General features: G+C 35.9%; 2 protein-coding genes across 2 annotated transcripts; both read right to left on the reverse strand.

Annotated features, from left to right (window-relative positions):
- Window positions 1-385: 385 nt before the first annotated feature.
- On the reverse strand, window positions 386-2,812 carry LOC110691318 (protein FAR1-RELATED SEQUENCE 6-like). The gene is made up of 2 exons (XM_021868240.1): window positions 1,861-2,812; window positions 386-1,421 (listed from the first exon to the last, which is right to left on the reverse strand). The coding sequence occupies exon 2, from the start codon at window positions 1,126-1,128 to the stop codon at window positions 481-483; it is 648 nt and encodes a 215-aa protein (XP_021723932.1). The 5' UTR covers window positions 1,129-1,421; window positions 1,861-2,812; the 3' UTR covers window positions 386-480.
- Window positions 2,813-5,500: 2,688 nt separating this feature from the next.
- On the reverse strand, window positions 5,501-12,537 carry LOC110691223 (alpha-xylosidase 1-like). Its single transcript, XM_021868133.1, has 3 exons — window positions 12,077-12,537; window positions 10,774-11,456; window positions 5,501-7,618 (listed from the first exon to the last, which is right to left on the reverse strand). Exons 1-3 carry the CDS (start codon window positions 12,331-12,333, stop codon window positions 5,748-5,750), a joined length of 2,811 nt encoding a protein of 936 aa, XP_021723825.1. The 5' UTR covers window positions 12,334-12,537; the 3' UTR covers window positions 5,501-5,747.
- Window positions 12,538-23,240: the final 10,703 nt, after the last annotated feature.

Below are 23,240 nucleotides of genomic sequence, written 5' to 3' on the forward strand. Positions count from 1 at the left end.
GGTTTATAAACGGATCGGTCCGTGATGGTTCGGTTCGATAACGGGCGGTTTCACGGTTCGGTTTGAAAAGTCCCACCCCTAGTTATTGTAGAATTGGATCTAATTCGAGATTGGCTAATATGCAATCTGAGCTGGCATGGTTTTTAATGTTAAGTTGCTATTTAAATGTCAGATGAAAGTACATGGTTATATACTGATTGAGACTTCTAGGTAGGTTTCCGAATAAATGTCATTAGTTTTCGTAAATTGAATTAATTATTTGCAATATCAGATTCGTTTTAGCTATGTGAGTTTTAGCTACGTGAGTTTATTATTATGTTAATTTCATCTGGGTTACGTGATGCCAATTTCAGATTCACTGAGGTAAATTGCCATTTTGTCGTGTTTGTTTTGTTAATTTTGGATATGTGTTGTGGTAAGTGGGGAATTAGTTGCTGCAAACACCCAGTGGACCTGTATGTCGTTAAATACAATGATTGTTTAGTGGCCCGATTGGCATAAATTACAGCTATGGATGGTGATATATTTAGATAAGGCTTTGATGACTATGTCAAGTGTGTCATCATCAGCAGCTGCAGCATCGTCACAAACTGGCTCAAATACATTCATCATTTTGTTGAACTTTATAACCTCAGGGGTTTGCATGGGATCATGGTACGCAACCCTCACTCTAGTGTGCTTCCTAACAATATCTTTACGCCACCTATCAAGAATGTATTTGTCAGGAATCTCAACCACCATATTCTTATCCAAGACGCGAATGTAGTGCTTGCATAGGATGCCATGAGTTTCAAACTTTTTACAATCACATGTAACCTCCTTTGTCACTGGATTAAACAAGATGGAGTACTTGCAACGTTGATCTGTGATTACCTCCTCACTTTCACCTTCCGGTACAATCCACACCCTATCATCAATCACATACCGAATCGTGCTCTCATCGCTAACACTTACCTCCCCATCATAACAGTACATCATCCGGGAAAGTTCTCTTTGAATTTCCTGGAACTTAGCATCGGTGTATAGCTTTTGAAACAATTTTTCATGTTTGAATCCACTCACAAGGCGTCTGATGTATTTGGTAGCCTTCGCATCAGCTTCATTCTCATCTTTAACCCTCTTTATCATTTGCTCTGGTGTAACGTACGGGGGAATTCACACAATTTGGTTTTCCGATTAACGAACCCATTGAAGAAACTGTTTATGCTGTCCACTCGCTGCGTGGTTTTCATCCCCGCCCAAAAATACTCGCGCATAAATGCAGGGATCCACACATGTCTCTCCTCAAACAAACCCTCCAATCACTCATTCTCCTCCCAACTTATATTTTTTAATGCAATCCAACTACCTTCTTTCAAACTCTCCCACAGTAAAAACTCTCATATATTATGGCCTTCAAAGGACTCTTGAAATATTTGTACCTAATGTCACAGAATCCACAAACATAAAATTGCTACATTAACAACACTTTTCATACTAACGGATTTCAAATGAACAGCCATGGTACATGGTACATTAGCAGACATCAATTCAATAAACCAAGGCAACTTTAAGGATCAAATGAATTAACAGAGGTGTGCTTTAACAATGAAATGTATAGAATACCCACATGTGAATTAACAAAGGGAAATTTAAGAAGCATATATCCAAGAAAAAACAAAACATCAACTACTGTAAATTAGATCCACCTTTGACACAGACACATAATATCAGCACACAACAGTACAAGAATCACATATGCACAACAAAACAGGAAAAATCCCAGGAATTAAACGGTTATTTTCCAGAATACCCAAATGACACTAATACACATAACAAATGAACAAAAACAACACTAAGAACAATGAACCAAGCACTTACTTGTCACACTTTCCTAGTTTCTCAGGAAACTTCTTAACAATATGCCATATACACCAACGATGCCTGGAGCTGGGCATTGTTTCTGCCAAGGCCTTCCTCATAGAGGCTGCTTGATCAGTCAGAATAGCTCGTGGAGCTCTGTTGCCCATGCAAGCAAGCCACTGTCGGAAAACCTATGCATAAGTTTCAGCATCTTCGCGCGAAACTAGTGCACAACCCAATAGGATGGACTGCCCATGATGGTTCACACCCACAAAGTTTGCAAGTGGAAATTCATATTGATTGGTTAAATAAGTAGCATCAAACCAAACTAAATCACCAAAGTACTCATACGCAGCCCGACTCCTGGCATCCACCCATAGAACATCCTTCAACCGACCAAATTGGTCTAGGCGGTGACAATGGTAAAAGTTCTGATTGTCCGCTTGCATCCGCTCAAAATAAGCCATCATGGCTGTCGCATCACCCCACTCCATTTTCAGTTTCCTAGCTTTGTAACCTCATGTTGCATGTCCTTAAGTGAAGGCAACACCTCCTTCTCATGCGACAAGCCATTACGAATTTTGGAAACAGGTACACCCTCTTCGTAGAAATTTAACAGTCTTCCTAACATTTGAGGTGTAGTTCTTTATCCTATATTCTTTAACTAAGATCGCGTTACTAGGATTTTGTTTGTGACTGTGCTCATTAATGACCTTCCTTAACTCCCACTCACCATCCTCATTCACACCGGCATATTATCACATTAATGGTTGAATGAGAGAACGGTATTCAACAATTTTAGTAGATTGTCCTTCGCGGATTGGGGACATTGGAGGCATAAGATCAATGTCATCTACAAAATCAGGCCAGCCACCACCCAAATTATCAGTCAGAAGCCAAAAAATCACAATCACCACCCACATCGCCAGCCATATTATCACATTAATGGTCAATAGTTACTGACTAAATTATAAGAGTACCTGTAGCACAGCATTAAGTCAAATGAGCCTAAATTATACATTATACTACTGAAAACAATAAACCTAACATTTTACAATTAATTACTGAATATAACAACTAATCTCTAATTATTTTTTCGGAAAACCTACAATTTTACAACTATTTTTCAACTTACATTAACTTGAATTTGCTAAATTAAACCATTAATCCGTATTTATTCACATGACTTTGCTCAATTACACCAATACTCCAAATCTAATAACTTGAATCTGATCAATTTAACCATTCGTACGTATTTATCCACATGAATTTGCACAATTAAACCAGTACTCCGAATTATTTAACTTGACTTTCCTCAATTAAACCAGTACTAATTAACACCAATTTTCTCATTATCACGACACTTAAACAAGTAATTACGTTACCAACAAATACCACCACATTTCACAACTACCATCGATGAACAGTTGATAATAAAACGATTGCCAGAATTGACGAGAAAAATTACCTCTTTGCCGAGCGCAAATTCCAGAAATTTAATGGCCTTCTCGATCTCCCTAATACTCTTAATTTACTTTCTCCTTAAAGTTACTTAATTTACTTTCTCTCTCCACGGTAAAAAAGTACAACCAAGTTAACCCCTTCATTGACGGAATTCCATTCACCGTTTACTAGAGCGTTAACCAGGCGTTATAGGCATAACGTTACTTAAAGCTGGCATCTGATCACATGCGCATTTTTTTTTTTCAATTTTTTACGGAATACGAGGCAAGGTATTTACGAGATTGCCATTTGATCAACAAAAAACGTTAATCAATTTGATCAAACAAGTTCCTTAGTTCGAATAATTACAACAATGTTTATATGATTGTTACTTTAAAATCAAATTAATAAGAGTTCCCTTGTCATTAACTGGTTTTATGTTATTTGGCTTTTTATTTTTCAAAATCATATGATATATGTCAAATAATCAAGGGTAATGCTATACATAGCCCTTAGGGCTACAAATAAGCTTTTAATATCTTTCCTTTTTTAGTATAAGTTTAGAAATGCATAACAAAATCACCCCACAAATTAATGTGATTAATGAATATATTTCATTGGTACTTTCCTCTTTAGCTTCTTATATATATAGCCCTTAGAGGCTAGAGCTACATATAGCATTTTCCAATAATGAATTATAAATTAGCTAATTTATTAAAATCATGATAATTTTATAAACTGACAACAAAAAAGTGAAAACTCTTTTTTCTTGTTTCCTATTTTGAATTTTTTGTTTTAAAAAATTCAAAAAAAACTGGAAAAAAAAAAAAAAAAGATGTCAAATAAACCCTAAATTCTTTTCATCTAGGGTTGATTAAGGATACCTTTTTATAGGAATGTCATTAATGACAACCAATTGACCAGGCCTATTGCGAGTCAAACGGCCTCAATCTCTTTAAATGGGCCTTTTCAAACATTTCAGCCTTTAGGTTGATTTGTTTGTCTTGGGTTGTTTATTGTGTGTATCGGGTTAGGTCAGTTTTGTCAAGTTTACCTATCAAGATCCTATCAACAATACGTCGATACTATTTTACTAAATAAAGTAATTTTCGTTGGGCAAGCATAAACTTAAGGCTCTGTTTAATTTAACTTTGTATGAATATTCTCAAACGATATTATTTGAACTAGTCTAAAGTTATACTTTGTAGTCCATATAATATAAACTCTTGTTCACTTAACGTATATGTGAGTGTATCAAAATACATTTTGTTTGAAATAAGGGGAAGGAAAAGATAATATAGGTTGATCGTACAAACACACTCTAAATCTTAGAGTCTAATCACATACTCTCTCCATCCTATTAAGATTGCTTTGTATTCTTTCTATGATTCTCCCATTGACTTTGTTCCTTAACCTTATAAGAGGAGAGATATAGGCTTAAAAATTGGAAAGAAGATAATGCAAGACTTCAATCAAGTTTTAAAATAATGAATTCCTTAAATGTGGCAATCTTAGTGACATAAAAGAAATTTAAGTCTAATAATTAATTGGTAATAGCTAATCGGTAGAGATTACTAGTCTTATATGAATTACGTTAATGTATATTCCTCCATCTTATTCTTCGATGTAAAAAATTAATTTAAATTCACATGTCAACTTTATGTTCAGGCTCATCTCGATTCAAATCCTCACATCTTTCATATTTACATGGACAACTATTTCTCAATATAAGTTTTGATTTTTTTTTTATCAAAGATTCTTCATTTATCAATATTCTTGTCCAGTGGTAATAACTAATAAGTTGGTAAAACTCACAATTTTTCATCAATGAATTTCTTCTGTTATAATCTCTGTTGGCAAAACACCTATAAATGATTGTCAATTTACGCTTATCTTGATGGTTTAGAAATTTTATGTCTCAAAAACTGACCACATAATGGTCAATTTTTGGACCAATAACTAAGGTTCTAAATCAAGAACCCTATTGTCAATACTTACACTTGTTTTAATCTCATAAGAGACTAGTAAAATTAAAAGTTAGCAAAAATAAGATAAAAGATAACGCCGCCTAAAGTGGAGACAATATGACCTAAATTGGAAAAAAAGGCAAATAATATGATGAATATAATTGTACAAAATATTATATCACTCTTAGTTATATTTCTTCTTTGAACTTTTTGTTCAGGAAAATGAATTCTAAATGAGAATTTGATTGTTATTGTAACTTGTAAGAGCATGAATTTTTTTTATTAAAATCCAGAATAAACTGCGTACCATAATGCAACTATACTTGCTTACAACTTAATTCATTTAGTCTATTTTTCGGAAAAAGGATGCTCACAAAGTTTGCTCTTTTCCTTGCCCTTCCTGTTAGGGAATTGTGCACAAAAATCAGGAATCATCTGTCTAAATATATGAAGAAGCTGGTCTACAAATTGAATGCATTGAATCATCCACAAAACCTAAACACCCATTTTCCAGGACATGGCGAAATTCTTCCCAATAGGCAAAGACAACCCACTAATCTGTACCATCACGGTCTTCATCGCAGCATCTACATCAGACTGTATGTGGTAACTTTGTTCTGATGATGTTGTAGCTATGTCTAATGCACTCGTTACTTCATTTCCATCAACTTGAATGGCGACAGATCCTGCACTTCCACCCAATCCCAACACAGATATCTTCCCAACAGTCCACCCTTTGTCTACGGCAAACTTGCCCTCTTGAACTTCTGACCAAACCTTGACCATATTCTGATCCACAGTTGCATAGAAATCGACATAGGTCGAGGATCCACCTCCCAGTTTCATTTCAGGGAGTTCATCCTCATCAACAAAGAGATTCCCTTTGGCTTGTCCGTGACTAGCCCCAGCTGGGAAAGTCACTACAAGATGATATGGTGTTGCCCTTGCTTCTTTCGAGGTCATTCCACCTTGTTGCATCGGAAGTATGTTGTTTTGATATAGATGTACGTTGATCACATGCAATGGTGCGTCAAGGGTGACGTATTTGCCTGCCTTGGAAGTAATAGCCTGAGACATATCGAACATACTATACCAGGAGCCGGGAGGGAAAAGTGCCTTCACACTGTTGGCTCCCTTCTCAAGAACAGGCGATACCATCAGACCATTACCAAGCAAGAACTGTGTGCTCAATCCATAACAGTCTGTGTAGTTGGTGAAAGTGAAGAATAGCGGTCTAGCAATCGGAGCACCAGTAGTGTGTGCCTCATAGCTTAATGTGTAAAGATAAGGAAGAATCTTGTACCTCATACCCAAGGCATTTCGAGCTGACTCAGCAACTGTATCCCAGACGTAGAGCTCTTGACTCGGTGAGTAGTAATTAGCATGGTCTCTAGAGAATGGGTAGAAAGCACCCAATTCAATCCAACGGTTGCAAAGTTCCTCCGTAGGTTGAGGATAGAAACCACATATATCGGAACCAACCATTGGCACTCCAAATATACCAAAATTCAACATGGTAGAAATTGAGTACTTCAGATCATTCCATGTTCCTTGATTATCACCAGTCCAGTGAGCAGCATAATGGCCAGACCCCACATAAGTAGAGCGTGTCAAAATGAATGGCCGCTTACCTTCAATGGCTTGAAGTCCCTTATGAGTCGCAATTGTTTCTGCAAAGCCATATAGACTGTGAGCATCATACTCCAAAACGCCGTTGTAGTGAACTGCACTGGTAGCAATGGTTTTGTAACCAATAGGTGAACTGATCCCTGAAGCATTTATCTTATAAGGTGGATCATCCCATCTTGTTTTTGTTATATTCTTGCAGTCTAAGCAGCATTCCCATCCAGGTCCAACGCCAGAGGGACACTTTTTGCCCTCTGGGATTTTGCAAAGCCCAGTGCAGAAATTTGAGGCCTCGTTCATGTCAATCCACAAGCCATCAACTGGAACAAGTTCATGGAACCGTTTGATTTCATCTACCCACCAATTTACTGTTTTAGGGTTGAGGTAATCAGGGAAGTAAACAGCCCCAGGCCACACTTGGGCTAAGTAAGGCTTTCCCTCATACTTGATGAAAACATCATCAGCCATGCCTCTTTGGTATGTTCCATAAGTCGAGTTAACAGCAATACCAGGATCAATGATGACTATATACTTCATTCCCCGAGCATGAATCTTTTCAAGGAAGTTCAAAAGCTTTGGACGCGAGTAATTAACAGAGTTGAGGGTGAAGTCCTTGTGCCCATCCATATGATCATCGTCGTTCCAGATCACGTCAAGTGGAATCTGTGCCTTTTTGTAGTTCTCAACTACATGTTCAACCACGGAAAGGTTATGGTAACCCCATCTGCATTGGTGGAAACCTGTCAATCCAAAAGAATGTCAGCTATGTTCTCTTCTTTGCTCATTTTGAACGCTAGAAAGAAGAATACATCACTCTATCGACAAAATATGTATGCTTCACTAATCGACACAACTCATAACACCAGATAAGGTCACTCAAATATATTCATATCAGTAGCATGCTTCTCCTTTCTAAACCAAAACTAAACAAAGCAGATATAACACATCAAACACCTTCAATTCACAACCAGTAACATCTATCTCAGTAGATGAGACCTACAGGATTAATGACACAAGCAGTTGGATCTAGAGAAAAACTTCAAGCCAATACAAGAATAGAAATGTTCTAAGTAGTAAGAAAAGAGGACAGGAATTCTGTTTCATCATATGCATTTAATTGAGCGGGCTACAATCACCAAGAAGGAAATAAAACTCCTAACTCACAATTTCTTTTTAGCACCACTGAATAGCAGAGGCAACTGGATACTCTATAGAGGGGCAAACAAGTTAATTTCAGGTTCAATTCGGGTCAAATTCAGGAGGTAGAGTCTGAGATTCGTCATTCGGTATGGTTTCAAGACACCTCAATTTTGGCCTTTTGGGTTTATTGCCAGATTTTTCTAACCATTTAAATAACCAATAACTTGGGTTGGGTTATGGTTTTTTGCTACAAATATCGCCACAAGGAACTACCTATGGGAAATGCCTATGCCAAAACTTTTACACACTATACAAGCACTAAAATGGTAAGTTGATATCTATAAATAGCTAGCTAGTGTATATGACAATATGTTATACTCTTCTTTCCTTCATAACCATTAAGTAGGGTGTATTAGCCATCAACCTTATTTTCGTAAGGAGCAGCAAGAAACAAAACATTGATGTATCGAACAGATAACAGTTAATGCTTTCACTCAACCAAATAAAGCAGAGATAAATAAAGCACATGGAACTTGGAACAACATATTAGCAGCTAAGGATTGAGAGAAATCAGCAGAAAAATCTGGAGTTAAGTGACTATATTATTACACTACTAGCAGTTATGAGACTATGAGTGATAACCAATTAACCATGACATAAATGTTAAGACTATGAAATCTGAAGAGAGCCACTTTATAAAAATGGTCCAAACCCCTAAACAGTAGTTTAATGCATCACCTACTTGTCTCTCTTCCATTAAGTGTACCTACCAAACATAAATAATTGGAGCTAAAAGCCTAAAATGTAGAGACAAGGCTTTACAATGTGTATCACAAGGAGGTAGTATTCGGCTTGTTTTGGATCATATAATCGGTTCTTCTATCTAACTCAAATGAATCTTATGAGATGGTAAAAGAGCGATGGTAAAAGAGATGGTAAAAGAGATGGTAAAAGTATAAAATGTGGGAAATCCCTCGAATGAATCTTATGAGATGGTAAAAGAGCGATGCCTCTATTTGGTCACCGCCTCAACCTTTAGTACTTCATATTGGTAAGTTTTAAGTATAAATATGTTTCTCTGTGAAAACTTTGATTAGTGTGCAAAATAGATAGGATACTTACAAAAAAAGTATAAAATGTGGGCCGAAAAGAAGAGAAAAAACAAAGGAAGAAAAAGTATAACATGTGAGATATTTTTTATAATAAGAAACGTGAATGCAGAAAATGCTATCTACTTGTAAGGACCACTTTATTTAGTTGCTGCTTTTGATGAGTGTATTTGGGGAAATAGCCCAGCCAACTGCAAAAGTCGTTTTCTATTCTTCCACGTTGAACAAGAAATGTGTAAAACTTTCTACTCACATCAATGATGACTCTAATTTGTAGTACGTTAAAGATTTTTGTCATAAGATTTTCTTCCTCCTTTTACATAGGCAAGATTTGTGAGATTTTCCAAACAAAAGTTTTGGTTTCTGAATACTATTATCTAGTCATAAACTCACAATAGGAAGAATATTATGGAGTTTGTTCAATACTAGGCTATAACTATATACTGTAGCTCTCAATTGTTCCGAGACACTCTTCCTCTCTTTTTTTCCGAGGAATACATAGTACATACTTAAGGCTACGTAACTAGACTTTTAATAACCTTAATCAAAAAGACATAAGTATTTGAAGTAACAAGTAAAATCGATGCACTGTTTACAACAAACTTAAATAAAGGGAGGCTTACTTTCTTACTTGGCTTTCCAAAAAAAAATTTAGTGAAGTGGATAACAATTGGAAACACCTCATCTTAAAATATTGTGTGCCAAAATTCCTAACTCAATCATATAATGAACTTAGCGATTATGAATTGCAGGACAAAACCATCATTAATCAATAAATGAAACTTATATACTTTCATCCGTTTTATAAACGTTACAACATATATCATTTATGAAAGTTCACCTATTAATCAATTTAAATTAACATTACTAAGAAAAAGGAAATGAGGAGACAAAAGGTACCATTACAATACCCTAGAACATACATTAATCACTCTTATTTGATTCCTTTTTCCTAAATATGGGTGTTTTTAGTAACCAATCATATGGAAAAAATCAATCCAGGGCCCTATGATACTGACAAATATTGAGTTTATAAATATATAATAATAATATGAGTAGATCACCGTTTAAGCCAAGTAAGATTTGATGTGTTGTACCTAAATCTGTAAAAACCATAGAATGCATGAATTTACACCAATTTATATTAATAAAACAAACAAATGGCCCGAGCAACGCAGCCCAAGGGATGGCAAATAAACATGAAAGCAGATCCCTCAAATCGCGGTGTTTAAACAAATTGTGTCCTTAATTATATATTAATGCTGATTAGAGAGGGATGATAATGTTAAACAATTGACGCAAATATACTCTATTCTTAGAGCTCAAAATCAGCATCATTCTCTCATGTGCAACATAATTTATCTGGCCATATTATAGATACACAAACCATAGATCATAAGCTCCAACATTGGTCACGCCAAATAATAGTATAATACGTGACTTTCTAAATTTTGTACGTTAATTAAATCAATGTTAAAGGCGGGAAGGGTCTCTTGAACTCAATTCTAACATTACGCGACATTGACTAACATGAACGTATTATTTAATTTAGGGACAGAGAGATTATCAACCAACGAAACAATAATGCGAAATAAGGCCCAATAATGCGAAATAAGGGATTAATGAGTAATAAGATGAGAAATTACCAAAAGCCCAGTAAGGCATAGGAGCAGGCCTCCCAATCAAGCTAGTGTACTGATTCACAACATCAAGAGGAGAGGGACCCGAAAAGAAGTAAAAGTCGAAAACGCCCCCGATTACTTTGTAAGTCAAGGAGTTACCACTGTAAAAAACATCCATCCCATTGCTATTCAACAACAAAACAGCATGGGCTAAGGGTTGCCCACCAACATTTCTAAGATCCATATAAACCGGGTGCGACCCGTATAAGTCGGTATTAAGATTAATAGCTGAAATATCCAAGGTATAAAGTGTGTAAGGGTCATTCGGGTAAAGTTTAATACCATGTGGTTGGGTATTTTCACCAAGCCCATATAGTGAAGCATCGGAGGGTAATTTTGTGGTAATTTCAAGGTATTGGTCCTTAAATACTAAACTGTTAAACCGGTCGGATTGTGTCGAGCTTGTATCGAAAAGGATTTCGCCGTTTGATTTTCTTTTTACTGTGAAGGTAAATGGGCTAACTGTGTAACTGAAAATAAGCTCATTTCCTGAGATTTTAGAATCAGAAAGAGGGATTTTTCTGGATTTTCCTAGGGTGTTTTTTAATGAGGGAGGTTTTTCTCTTGGTAAAAGATCATAAGGTACTTCCCATCTGGGTTTTTCTGCATCTGTAATGTGTACCCTTAAACGTTCCTCTGTTTCATGCCTGTAAAAAAGGGTAAAATTGTCAAAAATATGCCAACTGTTATGCTAATAAATCGGAAATCTATATTAGCTGGTCTCGTGTCAGACGGTCTTACACATATTATTACAAGAATTGGATAATCTAAATGGGCTAAATTAGATCTCATTAACATTAAGTTGGCAAATGTGGCAATGTAGAGGAAAATGTACATTCATCTACATAATTATAAAGACATAATTAAACTAATTGAACCACCAAAAATAGGAAGGTATAAAATTAGGGAGCTATTATCCTAAATTTACATTGAATAATGAAGATAAAATTCCTCGAAGCTAAGGTAAAAATTTTAAATAAAATTGCCATGGTGAATGTACCACTTTTCGTAAAGTTGCAATGTTCGTCTAGTGGTAATATATAAAATATTTTGAGGTACGTGTATGTCAACCAAATAACCACATTATTGAGTCAAAATGTAAAAAAACAAAAAAGAATCGCAGGAAGTATCACATTCCAGACCTCGATCTAATCTAGGCAAAAATCTTTAAACAAACAAACAAAAAAAAATCAAAAGCACCAATAATTGAAAAAAAAATCAAGAGATTAAAGTTTATAAAAAAAAAAAAGGGGTAAAGCAAACTCACTTGACAAAAAGGCGCAACATAGGAATATCAGGGCCATAGATTTTATTTTTCTTGATAACTTGCAAGTAAGCTAAGAAACCACCATCATGGGTTTCTTCAACGGAAACTAAACGGTAACCATTACCAATCTTAGTGGAATTTGAGGGTTGTTTAGTTGAACTAGAAGAGTGTTTATTTGTTGAATTAGTAGTTAAAACTACATTTAAGTTGACAGTAATTAGGAAGAACAACAAACAAAAAAGCAAGGAAGAAGACATGTTTAGAGAAGTGAGTGAGGCAGACTGTAAGTGTATCCTTTGGGACTTGTTCGCTTTTAAAGGCAGAGGATAAGAGATTTGCAAGGGTGGGTTGGTAATCAAGTGTGATGGGTGTATGATATGAATGAAAGATTCTATGATGTAATAATTGAGAGGGTTCGAGTCATCGAACGGGCTTCGGTTAGGTCTGATTGGGTCGAGCCATTTAGCATTTGGGTCATGCATAATTATTGCGTTTACATGACTATACTGATTAAATCTAAATCGAGTCTCTTTAAATTAGACAGATTTGATCGGACTTTTGTGAATCAGTCAGTTTTTGACACCTCGTATGCGTATATCGACTATGATGATATAAATGACTTGTGTTTGCATGTGATTGGTGATGGTTCATAGGGTCCACAATGTAAAGGAAGTCTTTTTTTTTTTTTTTTTTTTTTCTTTGAGAAGTTAGGAGTATTATTGATGATGGGTCCAATGTTAACAATTGTGTGACTGTTTTTTCTTGTGGGAAACTGGATTGCCCTTGATTTGTGGCGGTGGTAATGGTACTTTAAAAATAAAAATTTGTACAAGGTAGCAAGAAAAAGTATTCCCCGTCTGTGTGAGTCTCGTTTAATAACTCGAGCAAACTCGTAAACCAAATGTTAAAGATTGTAAAAGAAGGCAACAAAAAGCTTATATATGTACACATTAGATGATAATATGATAGATAAGAATGATGATGTGGTAGATTAGAATAATTATGTGACAGATAAAAATAATATAACAGATAAGAATAGTGATATGGTAAATTAGGCTGTAATGCCTATAAAAATGATCATATGGTAGATTAAGCTGTAAGAATGATAATAGATTAATAGTATTAATTTGGAAATAAGATATCCATAACATATATGAAAGATTACTCTAATAATGTTGAAATTAAAGGTAAGATATAATTATATCCTAATTTGCAATCTAATTTCATTTTCACCTTATATATACTAAGAGGTGTCCACCGTGTGAGTCGTGCGAGCTCGGTTAGGGTTAGGTGGGTCGCGGGTTGGGGTTTCATGACACACGGCACGCCACACATAGGGTAGGGTGGGCCGGGTCGTAGGTTGGGTCGGAGAAGTTGGACACACCAGGGTTAGGTTCGTGGGTTAGACGAGTCGTGGGTGGGTCGAGCTGGGTTCGTGGGTTAGATAGGTCGTGGGTGGGTCGAGCTGGGTTCGTGGGTTAGACGGGTCGTGGGTGGGTCGAGCTGGGTTTGTGGGTTAGACGGGTCGTGGGTGGGTTGAGCTGGGTTCGTGGGTTAGACGGGTCAAGGTGGGTTAGTGGGTTAGGGTCGGGTGGGTTCGTGGGTTAGGTGGGTTAGGGTCGGGTGGGTTCGTGGGTTAGGGTTGGGTGGGTTCGTGGGTTAGGGTCAGGTGGGTTGTGTGGTGTTTTAATTTTTACAAAATTAACAATTTGATGGCTTGCTCTTAATTAAGATGCCTACGTATCCTTATATTATAAAATAAGGAATCAAAGCCAACGTAGTTCTTATATTGTACTTTTTTGGAATTTGGAGGGGGGGGGGGCTTGGACCTATCTTTAGAAAACTAAAATTTAATTTTGCAATTAAATTGTAATTTTCGAAAAATAAGTTGCCTACGTATCCCGAAAGAATCAAAGCCCACGTAGTTCTTAGCGTACCTGATTTAGACTTTTCTAGCCACCCATGTTTGTTGCATCATCATCCCCGGAAGCTGCATCATCCGTTGATGACTCCAATATCATCACAGAATCATCTTCATCGTCTTCGTCTTCCTTTAAACCTTGAGTTCTTCTTTCAGCTTGATCCCAATCTTTCTTACAAACACAAATTTGAATGCTTTCCGGAGTTAAGCGAGATCTTTTTTCATCTAACACTATTCTACCAGCACTAAAAGCAGACTCAGAAGCAACGGATGAAGCGGGAACTGCAAGTATATCTTTTGCAATTCTCGCCAATATAGGAAAACCTTTTATGTTCTTGCCACCATTTTATAATTTGAAAGTTGTTGTTGGTCTCATGTTGATATGACAAATAATCATTAATAGCAAGTGTTGAAGAAGATGATGATGAGAATGATGTAGATGCTTTGTGTTTTTTTTTCATAACTTTATCAAGAAAACCAAATCTAGAATCGGAAGTCTAGTAGTAGTTGGTGTTGCCAGATCAAAACCATAAATAGATGCATAATGATCATAAAGGTCTCCCAAAACAGATTTGCATTTGTTAATATATTCACTAACATCATAAATCGATAATTAAACTTGTATAATAAAATTCTAAAAGATTTTCCAAACCTTCAGCTTTGACACCGGGGTCAAGAAAAGCAGCAATTCCATAAATGATTGGAAATTCACTAAAATAAGTATGCCACTTACGTTTCATGCTATCAAGAACGGGACGAAGTCCATCAATCTTCATATGCTCTTCGATGGTGTGAACAACTTTAACACACTCAATTATGACTAAATGAACGTTAGACAGCAAAAGCATTTAAAACATCACGAACAAAAGAAGCATTAGTCCAATGACTTTCGGTTATTAACTCAGTAGGATCAACACGAGTCTCATTGGAAAGTTGGGTCAAAATATCACGATACTTTATAGCATCACTCAACAACTTGAAAGTAGAATTCCAACGGGTAGGGGTATCAATAGACCATTGTCTTTTCTTAAGACCTCTCTCTTTACACATAGCTATGTACTTTCTTCTAACTGACTGAGTAATCCTAATCTATTTTATAACTGTTCTAATTGGGTATAGCAATGGTTGCAACTCAGCGAGACCCTCTTGAACAGACAAATTCAAAATATGAGCACAACATCTAACATGCAAGAGACTACCACCCAACAACAAATTCAACTCGGAGTCATTTTTCAAATAGTCAATACACTTTGTGTTTGCAGTTGCATTATCAAGAGACAAAGAAAAAACTTTATTATTCAAGTGAAATTCTTTTAAACAATCCAAAATACGAACTTTGATGTTAAAACCGGTATGCCTTTCTTCCATAGCTTGAAAATATAGTATACGTGTTTGAATAAACCAATCATCATCCACCCAATGAGCAGTAATGCAAAGAAAAGGTTCGCCAAAACTAGAAGTCCATGTATCACTTGTAAAACTAACACGACCATCAAAAGTACGAAATAATTCAATCAAACCACTCCTATACTTATAATAAGAAGTTTGTGTATAACGTCTTAGGGTATTTCGGGGGACACGAGTAAATGCAGGTTGTAATGCAACTTTATTAAAATGTTCAACGTTTGCATTTTCACCGTAACTAAAAGGGTATTCATTAGCAATAACTAAAGTACTCAATTCATCAATCATTCTATCTTTATTGTAAATGAAAGGTGTACCTCCGCCGGGTTGGTTCATGTATCCACCCAATTGTGTTTGGACGCCACTCCCCGAAGGACGGGGGCCATTTTCGAACAAGTCGTGTTTATTTTGCAAATGCCGACTCAAGGTTCCGGTTCCATCTCCCGTTTTCCAATTATATGACTTGACATTTGCACCTAGCGCCTTGCAAACTAGGCATGTACACGTGAACCTCTTTGGTTGACCAGGTTGCCATCCCGGGGGTGTGACCTCAACTCGTTCAATATGTTTCCACACCCAAGAAAATTGTGCTCGACCTCTACTTTCACCGCCACCACCTTTCATAAATCAAATTATTGAAATTAATTTTTAAACGCTATTCATGAAAATAAGCTTTTAAATTTTAAATATTTAATTATACTTATTTAAACGCATTTCTCATGGTAATTAACTAATTGTAAATAATAGAAAATTGGAAACTAAACTAACTTTATAATTATTAATAATAGTTTTTTAAATATTCATAACAATAAAAATTTAATTAGAAATTACCTTGAGATGAAGGTTGAGATGCTGGTTGCGATGGAGGTGGCATAGTTGAACTTGATGATTGGTGGGAGAAATGTTGTGGTGGAGACGTTTGAATATTTTGCCTATCTCCTAAACCATAATCTCCATATTCATTGACAAATTGGTTTAAATTTTCCGTATTAATTTCATACGAAAAATTTGCACCACCACTCCTTTGGCTACCACTTCGACCACCACTTTGACTCCTTCCCATTCCTCCACTTGAGCTCATTTTTATTTTTTGTATGATTACTAATTATAATATGGAGAAGAATTTTTTTTTTTTTTAGAATCTTAAGAATACTAATAATAATATTAAGGAGATTTTTTTTTAACAAAAATATAACTCTATATAACACTTGAGAATTTGAGAACAATTAAGAATTTTTGAGTAAGAGAGAAAGAAAGCTTGAGTTTGTGTGGAAATTTGATTGAAATGGAATTGGTATTTATAGGAAAAATAGAATGGATGATCATACACTTAAAAAACTAGCCGTCAAATACAAAAAACTAGCCGTTTTTTTTTTTAAAATGGATGTTAGGCCGTGCGGGTTGTGCTGGCCGTGCGGGTTGGGTGGGTCATGCGTGCGGGTTAGGTGGTTGGCTCGTGCGGGTTGGGTGGGTCATTCGTGCGGGTGGGCCGTGCGGGCTGGGTTGTGCCAGGTGGGTCGGGTTAGGTGGGTTCACGGGCTAGGTGTGTCGAATTAAATGGGTCAAAACGGGTTGTGCGAGTTGGGTCGAATCAAATGGGTTAAACTGAGCTAGGTTGAAATGGGTTGTGTCGAAAATTTTGGACCCATGACACAACCCGGATTAATTCCGAGCTGTGCCGGGTTGAAACCGGGTCGGACCCACGTGACCCACCTACCGTGCGAGTTAGGGTGGGCCCACTGGCCACCTCTAATATACTACACATAAATTTTTATTTTATTTTATGACAGCCTAAAAAACCGCTTACAGGCTTTTACTAGCTGCTACTGCTAGTATACGAGCCTGTAAAATTACAATTCTATTGACTTTCCTAAACACTAAGGAAGCTAACTAATTGATTGATTTTCTTAGTTGTATAGGCATTTAGCGAATCTAGAATTCTTTTTTAAATAGCTTATGCTTTACAAAAATTGAAATCACTGTACTAATTTTAGTATTAGCTAGTGATTTCCAATTTTTTTTTAATATACTCTATATATTTGTTTGAAATCTATGAATATCTAAAAATAATACTCGTAGTAAAAATAAAACAACAAAAGCTTATGTAAAATGATTAATGTGAGTTAGAGTTGTGTAACCCTACAGCAACTCACATAATTCCCACTCTTTCTTTCAAAGTTTTAACTTTTATAAAGTCATTAAAATTTATCTAAATCAAATAGTTTAGATATGTTTCAAAAATGTTATGTAAGTTCTAAAATAAACTCCGATAATATATGCTATAATTAGTACTTAAAGCTACAATATGTGTTTTACATCATGTGTCATCCTATTTTTTGTTGACATGCGCCACATGATCAATGACACTTCATCATCTTTGTAGGTAAAAGCTTAGAGTAAGAATTAGGCCTTGCATTCTTGATACATGAATGTCTTTCCAATTTCACAATAAACACCAAGCTATCAAGTAGATCAGATCAACGATTAAAACCTAGTGATAATTATATATTGGTTTTGATATTTATACATCTTTGTAAAAAATAATCATAAATTAGATTAGCTTCAATTCCACAAATTAAAGCATCTATCTTTTAAGAAAAAACAAATCTCAAGCCCTTCTCAAGTTCACACTCATGTTCTTTTAAATAAAGATAAAATATAAATAAATGCAAGATCGGCTTCAACAGCACAAACTCTTAACAAGGTGTGCGTAGTAACATGAACTTTGACTAGTGGTCATAATCGCACAAAACTTCTTACCGAGTGTACAAAATATCATAAATGAAACCAGGAACTAGAGATTATGCTAAAGATAGGAAATCTTTAATATTTTATTAAATTTGGCCAATTTTGAACCCCCCCCCACACACACACATTTGGTCCTTAAGGTCTAAATTGATCACAAGATGTTAACTGACGCATTTTTACAACATGTAAATCGATGCATTTATTAAGTTTTTGCTAAAAAGTTGATCTCAAAATTGATCTTAAGGGTTAAAATGACTTTCGAACCCTTATTTGGCCAATTTTCCCATATGCAAATCAAGGCACGCAATTCAAGAGTTTTTTTTTATAAAATATTAAAGATTTCCTGTTTTCGATAGAAGTTTTGGTGCCAGCATTCATTTATGATATTTTGTGCACTTGATGAATAAGTTTGTTTTGCTATGGATACTAGTCAAAGTTCGTGCTCCTACTTGCACCTCATTAAAAGTTCGTGTTGTTGAGATCAATTATGCCATAAATAAATAAATTAATAATATAAAATATAATTCAATTAAATAAAAATAATTGTCCAATTACTGCTACAGTTATTATAGATTTCAAATTAGATGGTGCACTTGGGTATACAATGCTCAAGGTGCATGTTTTCATTCAGGTTAAATGTTCTTTTGGTTTGAACTATATAATGTTCTTTGTCATCTTTTTATTATGAACTACTAATGTATTTTTTATTTTTTTTTCAAGATTAAAATTTAGGAAAAATACACTCTAATAATCCCAATTATGAGCGATTTATTTCTGATAATCCCAATTATGGGGTCAATTTGCCTCCTATGGTCTCAATGACCTGTGACCTGCTGAAAGAGTTTTTTTTTTTTTTTTTTTTTTTCAAATCGCAATGTGTCAACACATGAATGGTCCAAAATTAAGAAAAAAAACATAAAAAATAAATAAATAAAAACCAAAGTTCCACCCTTTCCCCACCCCCTAACCTCGCCGGAAACCGGTCGACCAACCCCCCTTAACCACTGAAAACGGCCGGCCGACCTCTACCACCCATCTCCGACCCCCGAAACCACCCACGCAGCCCTCCTCGATCCCCCAAAACCACCCACCTATCCCTCCCCGGCCAATTTTCTTCACTCACAATCCCAAACCCAAATTCAACTCTCTCAATTTCTCTCTCCTCATCAACAATGGCGACGGCAGCATTCAAGTCAACAACACGGCGAACATTAATCGGAGGAGACTCCAATTCCAACTCCACAACAAGCCAGAACTCCACAACATCGTCGTCTCACCACCGCCGGTCACAATTGGGGAAAGTTGCGGCTGCTCTGTTGTTGTTAGTGGCTGGAGTTGCGGCTGCCGCTGCTCTGTTGGTGGCTGGAGTTGCGACTGCCGCTGCTCTGTTGTTGCTGTGATGATGTGGTGGAGCTGAGTGGTGGCCTAGTTGCGCAAATTGGTGGCGAGAGGTGGAGATGGCTGGAGTCGGGGGTAGGTCAGATGTAGTGGTAGTGGGTCGGTCGGCCGGTTTCGGTGGTAGGGGTGGTGGTGGTGATTTGATGTGTGTAGCGGCTGTTATTGTGGGTGATGATGGCTGCGAGTGAGGGAGCAGGGTTGTGCTCTGTTGGTTAGTGCAGCGTGATGGGCTGTTGCTTGGATTTGGTGGGAGCAGGGGATGGTGTTGTTGGTTAGTTAGTGCGGTGTAGGTTAGGAGTTGGAGTGGTGGTGGTTAAGGCGGGCAGCAATCAGGGTTTTTTTTTTTTTTGTTTTTTTTTTTTCAATTTTTTTTTAATTTTGGACCAATCACGTGTTGGCACGTGTCATGGTAACCTGTTATAACAGGTCGTTGACTTGGTGTTGACCTGCTAGGACTATTGGAGGTAAACACATAGCATAGTTGAGATTATTAGAAATAAATCGCCCATAGTTGGGATTATTAAAGTGTATTTTTCCTAAAATTTATTATTATTATTAAGACCCATGTTTTTTTTTAAAAAAAAAAAATTGAATAGAAAATGAACGTGTTTAGATTTTTTTATGAAGAAGTCCCATGTTAAATTGTGACTCGAAATCTACTAGGGTTGACTTTGAATGCAGAAGTCTCTCAAACTATAATTGAGTTTGAGGTGATTCAATTTAGAGGTGATAGCTTATTTCAAGAGCTTTCCAATGATAGGTCATATGCCCAACTCCGATAAGAAACAAGAAAATTATGGTCGTTTTACAAAAACCTAACGAAGCTATAAAAATGCGACGAGAAGGCGAGCTATAGCTCTATGCGAGTGAACTATAGCTCGTTCCTATAGAGGTTGAGGCAAGCTTGAGCTAGCTTCCAAGTTATAGCTCGGTAGTTCGGGTTCTTGTGGGATAGCTTATGGAATATTTTCTAAAATTATATCTTTTTTATGACGGCTATTTGAGTATACTTGAGGAACAATTAAGGGTTTTATTAGGGTTTCCTTGTGTTATATAGGACTTTTTAGTTAATCAATTAGATCATACTTTTTTTGAGCCATTAGATTTAGGATTCCTTGTATTATTCTCTCGTTCTTTCTCCATTGTAGTGAAAAAACTCTCGAATCCCCTACCCGTGGATGTAGGTTTAATTTGACCGAACCATGTAAATCCTTGTGTTCTTTGTTTATCTTCTTTATTGTTTTTCTCGTTCTTAATTTTCATTGACTTGTTCCGCATTAATCAAACACAAGTACCCTTATTTACTAACATCCCAAAAAACATTGATTTTCTTTAATTAAAGTCATAAGACATCTACAATTGAACATGTATATATTTAGATTCTTAATTCTTCCCATGATAATTCTTGTTTGAACATGTTTTTAGGATTTGAATTACACATTCTAAGAATTTGAGCAATATGTTCTTTTATTTTATATTATTTTCCATGCGCACCATATTTTTTATGCATTGCGATTGGCCATGCTCATTTGATTTAAATATACGAAAAAATTGGGTGAGTTGGACTCACAATAAGTCTAATACATCTAATAATAATAATCTAATATTTGACAATAATATTTTAATATATGACATTAATATTCTAATATCTTACATTAATAATCTAATATATGACATTAATAATCTAATATCTAATAAGCTAATATCTGACATTAATAATCTAATGTCAAATATTAGATTATTAATGTCATATATTAGAATATTATTGTCAAATATTAGAATATTAATGTCATATATTAGAATATTATTATCAGATATTACTATATTGGACTCACGGTGAGTCCGATCAGTCCGATCCACACAAAAATTTCTCATATTACTTTCTTGTTTCTTGTGTGATTCATGTTTTTGGTTTTCTGTCTTTTGATATTGATGTTCACTTATAGTTTATGTTCTTTTGTTTTTAACTCTTATGTACATTTACTTTTATTCAAACTCTTTAATTTATCATTTATATTCAGATTGGGTGCATAGTAAGCATCATGCACCAGTAACACGAACTATTTTTTTTTGGTGCAAGAAAGGGGCAAGCCCCGAAAACAAAGAACAAGAAACAAAAACAAACAAGAACAAAAAAAAAAAAAAAAAAAAAAAAAAAAAAAAAAAAAAAAAAAAATCCTAAACTATGCTTAAGCTCTTCCACGAGGAACCAGCCTAGCCATAGCCTTCCCACTTAAATCCTCTAATAAAACAGCCCAAAGATCCCCGAGATCGCCTCAAAAAGCACCATCTTTTGTGGAGAGTTGACACCAAAATTAGCTAACCAATCAGTGGCTCGATTAGTCACTTCCCAACCCTGCCTCAAGATCATAGCTTTACATTTACAAATGATGTGAATATAAGGGGAGTTAGTTGGGCAAGGCTCAACTAACAAATAAATAACTGTCTCTGAATCAATGGACAATTGAATGCGCCTATGTCCACCATTCCAAGCCACAGCAAGACCGCGCAACACACCTAACAGCTCTGTCTTTGTGTTGGAGCAAACACCACAATTTGTGGCAAAGACTTCATAAAGCTCGCCACCACTACCTCTGATAAGCCCTCCAGCACCGGCTTGCCCCGAGTTCCCTATAGATGCACCATTTGTGTTCAGCCGAACTCACCCAACTCTCGGAGTTCTCCACCTAATATACACTTCTTCTCTCTTTTTTCCAGAATCTTCACCTAGTAAACCCGCTTGTTCTAGAGCTCTATGTATATCCCCTACTCGAGCTAGGATGAAGGTTACTTGATCAAACGGTATGTGAGTATGTCAGCCTCCCTTGCAAAAGTTCTCTCGTTCCTCCAAAGCCAAATCCACCAAAGCGTGACACCAAATAACATGGCCCAAGTAACACGAGCTAATAATTGGCAAGCCTTCAGTGGTTGCCATTTGATTTGATTGATCAAACGTCCTGGATGATGGAAAAATATTAATTTTCTCTGGCGGGCAGAGGACTTTCACTATTTGAGTACTTGGGTAGTTGTGTGGGCTTTAAGTCCACTTTTGGGTTGACATTTTTTTGGGCTGTAAAGACTCTTGTTTGACATTATAAAGTCATCTAAAAACCCAAAGCCAAGTTGCAAAAGAATTAGACACGAGTGCAGTCCTAAAAAGTAGGCCTGAAATAACAGATTGGATCAGATATCCGAGTCCCAATATTGCTGTATTTGATATCCAAATTAGATTCGAAAACTACGTATATTCAATATCCGAAAGTTTTCGATTATGGAGTATTCCGTCCGTCTCTTAATAATAGTCTATTTTGGTCAAATTTTACTTTTAAAATGTTCACCCCATATGCTTTTTCCACAACTATTAACATTAAATTTGTACCAAAATTCCTTCCAATTTGCAACAATATTTGTACAAATTTAGCTTCCCCATGTAAATTTTGCACTTTCATATAATTACTTTCTCTTTCTACTTTTTTGCATACCCATGTAAATTTGCTTTTCCAATGTACTTTCACTACTTCCATTCAAAAAAAAAATGTACTTTCACTACTTCTTATTTAAGTTTCTTAATTTCCATGAAATTTCACCAAAGGGACTATCATTAAGGGACGGAGGGAGTAGAATATTGCGGTACAAACTCTTAATAGACCTAGTTCACATTAATTTATTGTGGAACACTAATAATAGAGATAC

Source organism: Chenopodium quinoa, unplaced genomic scaffold, assembly GCF_001683475.1.
Source record: "Chenopodium quinoa cultivar QQ74 unplaced genomic scaffold, ASM168347v1, whole genome shotgun sequence".
Classification (NCBI taxonomy): domain Eukaryota; kingdom Viridiplantae; phylum Streptophyta; class Magnoliopsida; order Caryophyllales; family Amaranthaceae; genus Chenopodium; species Chenopodium quinoa.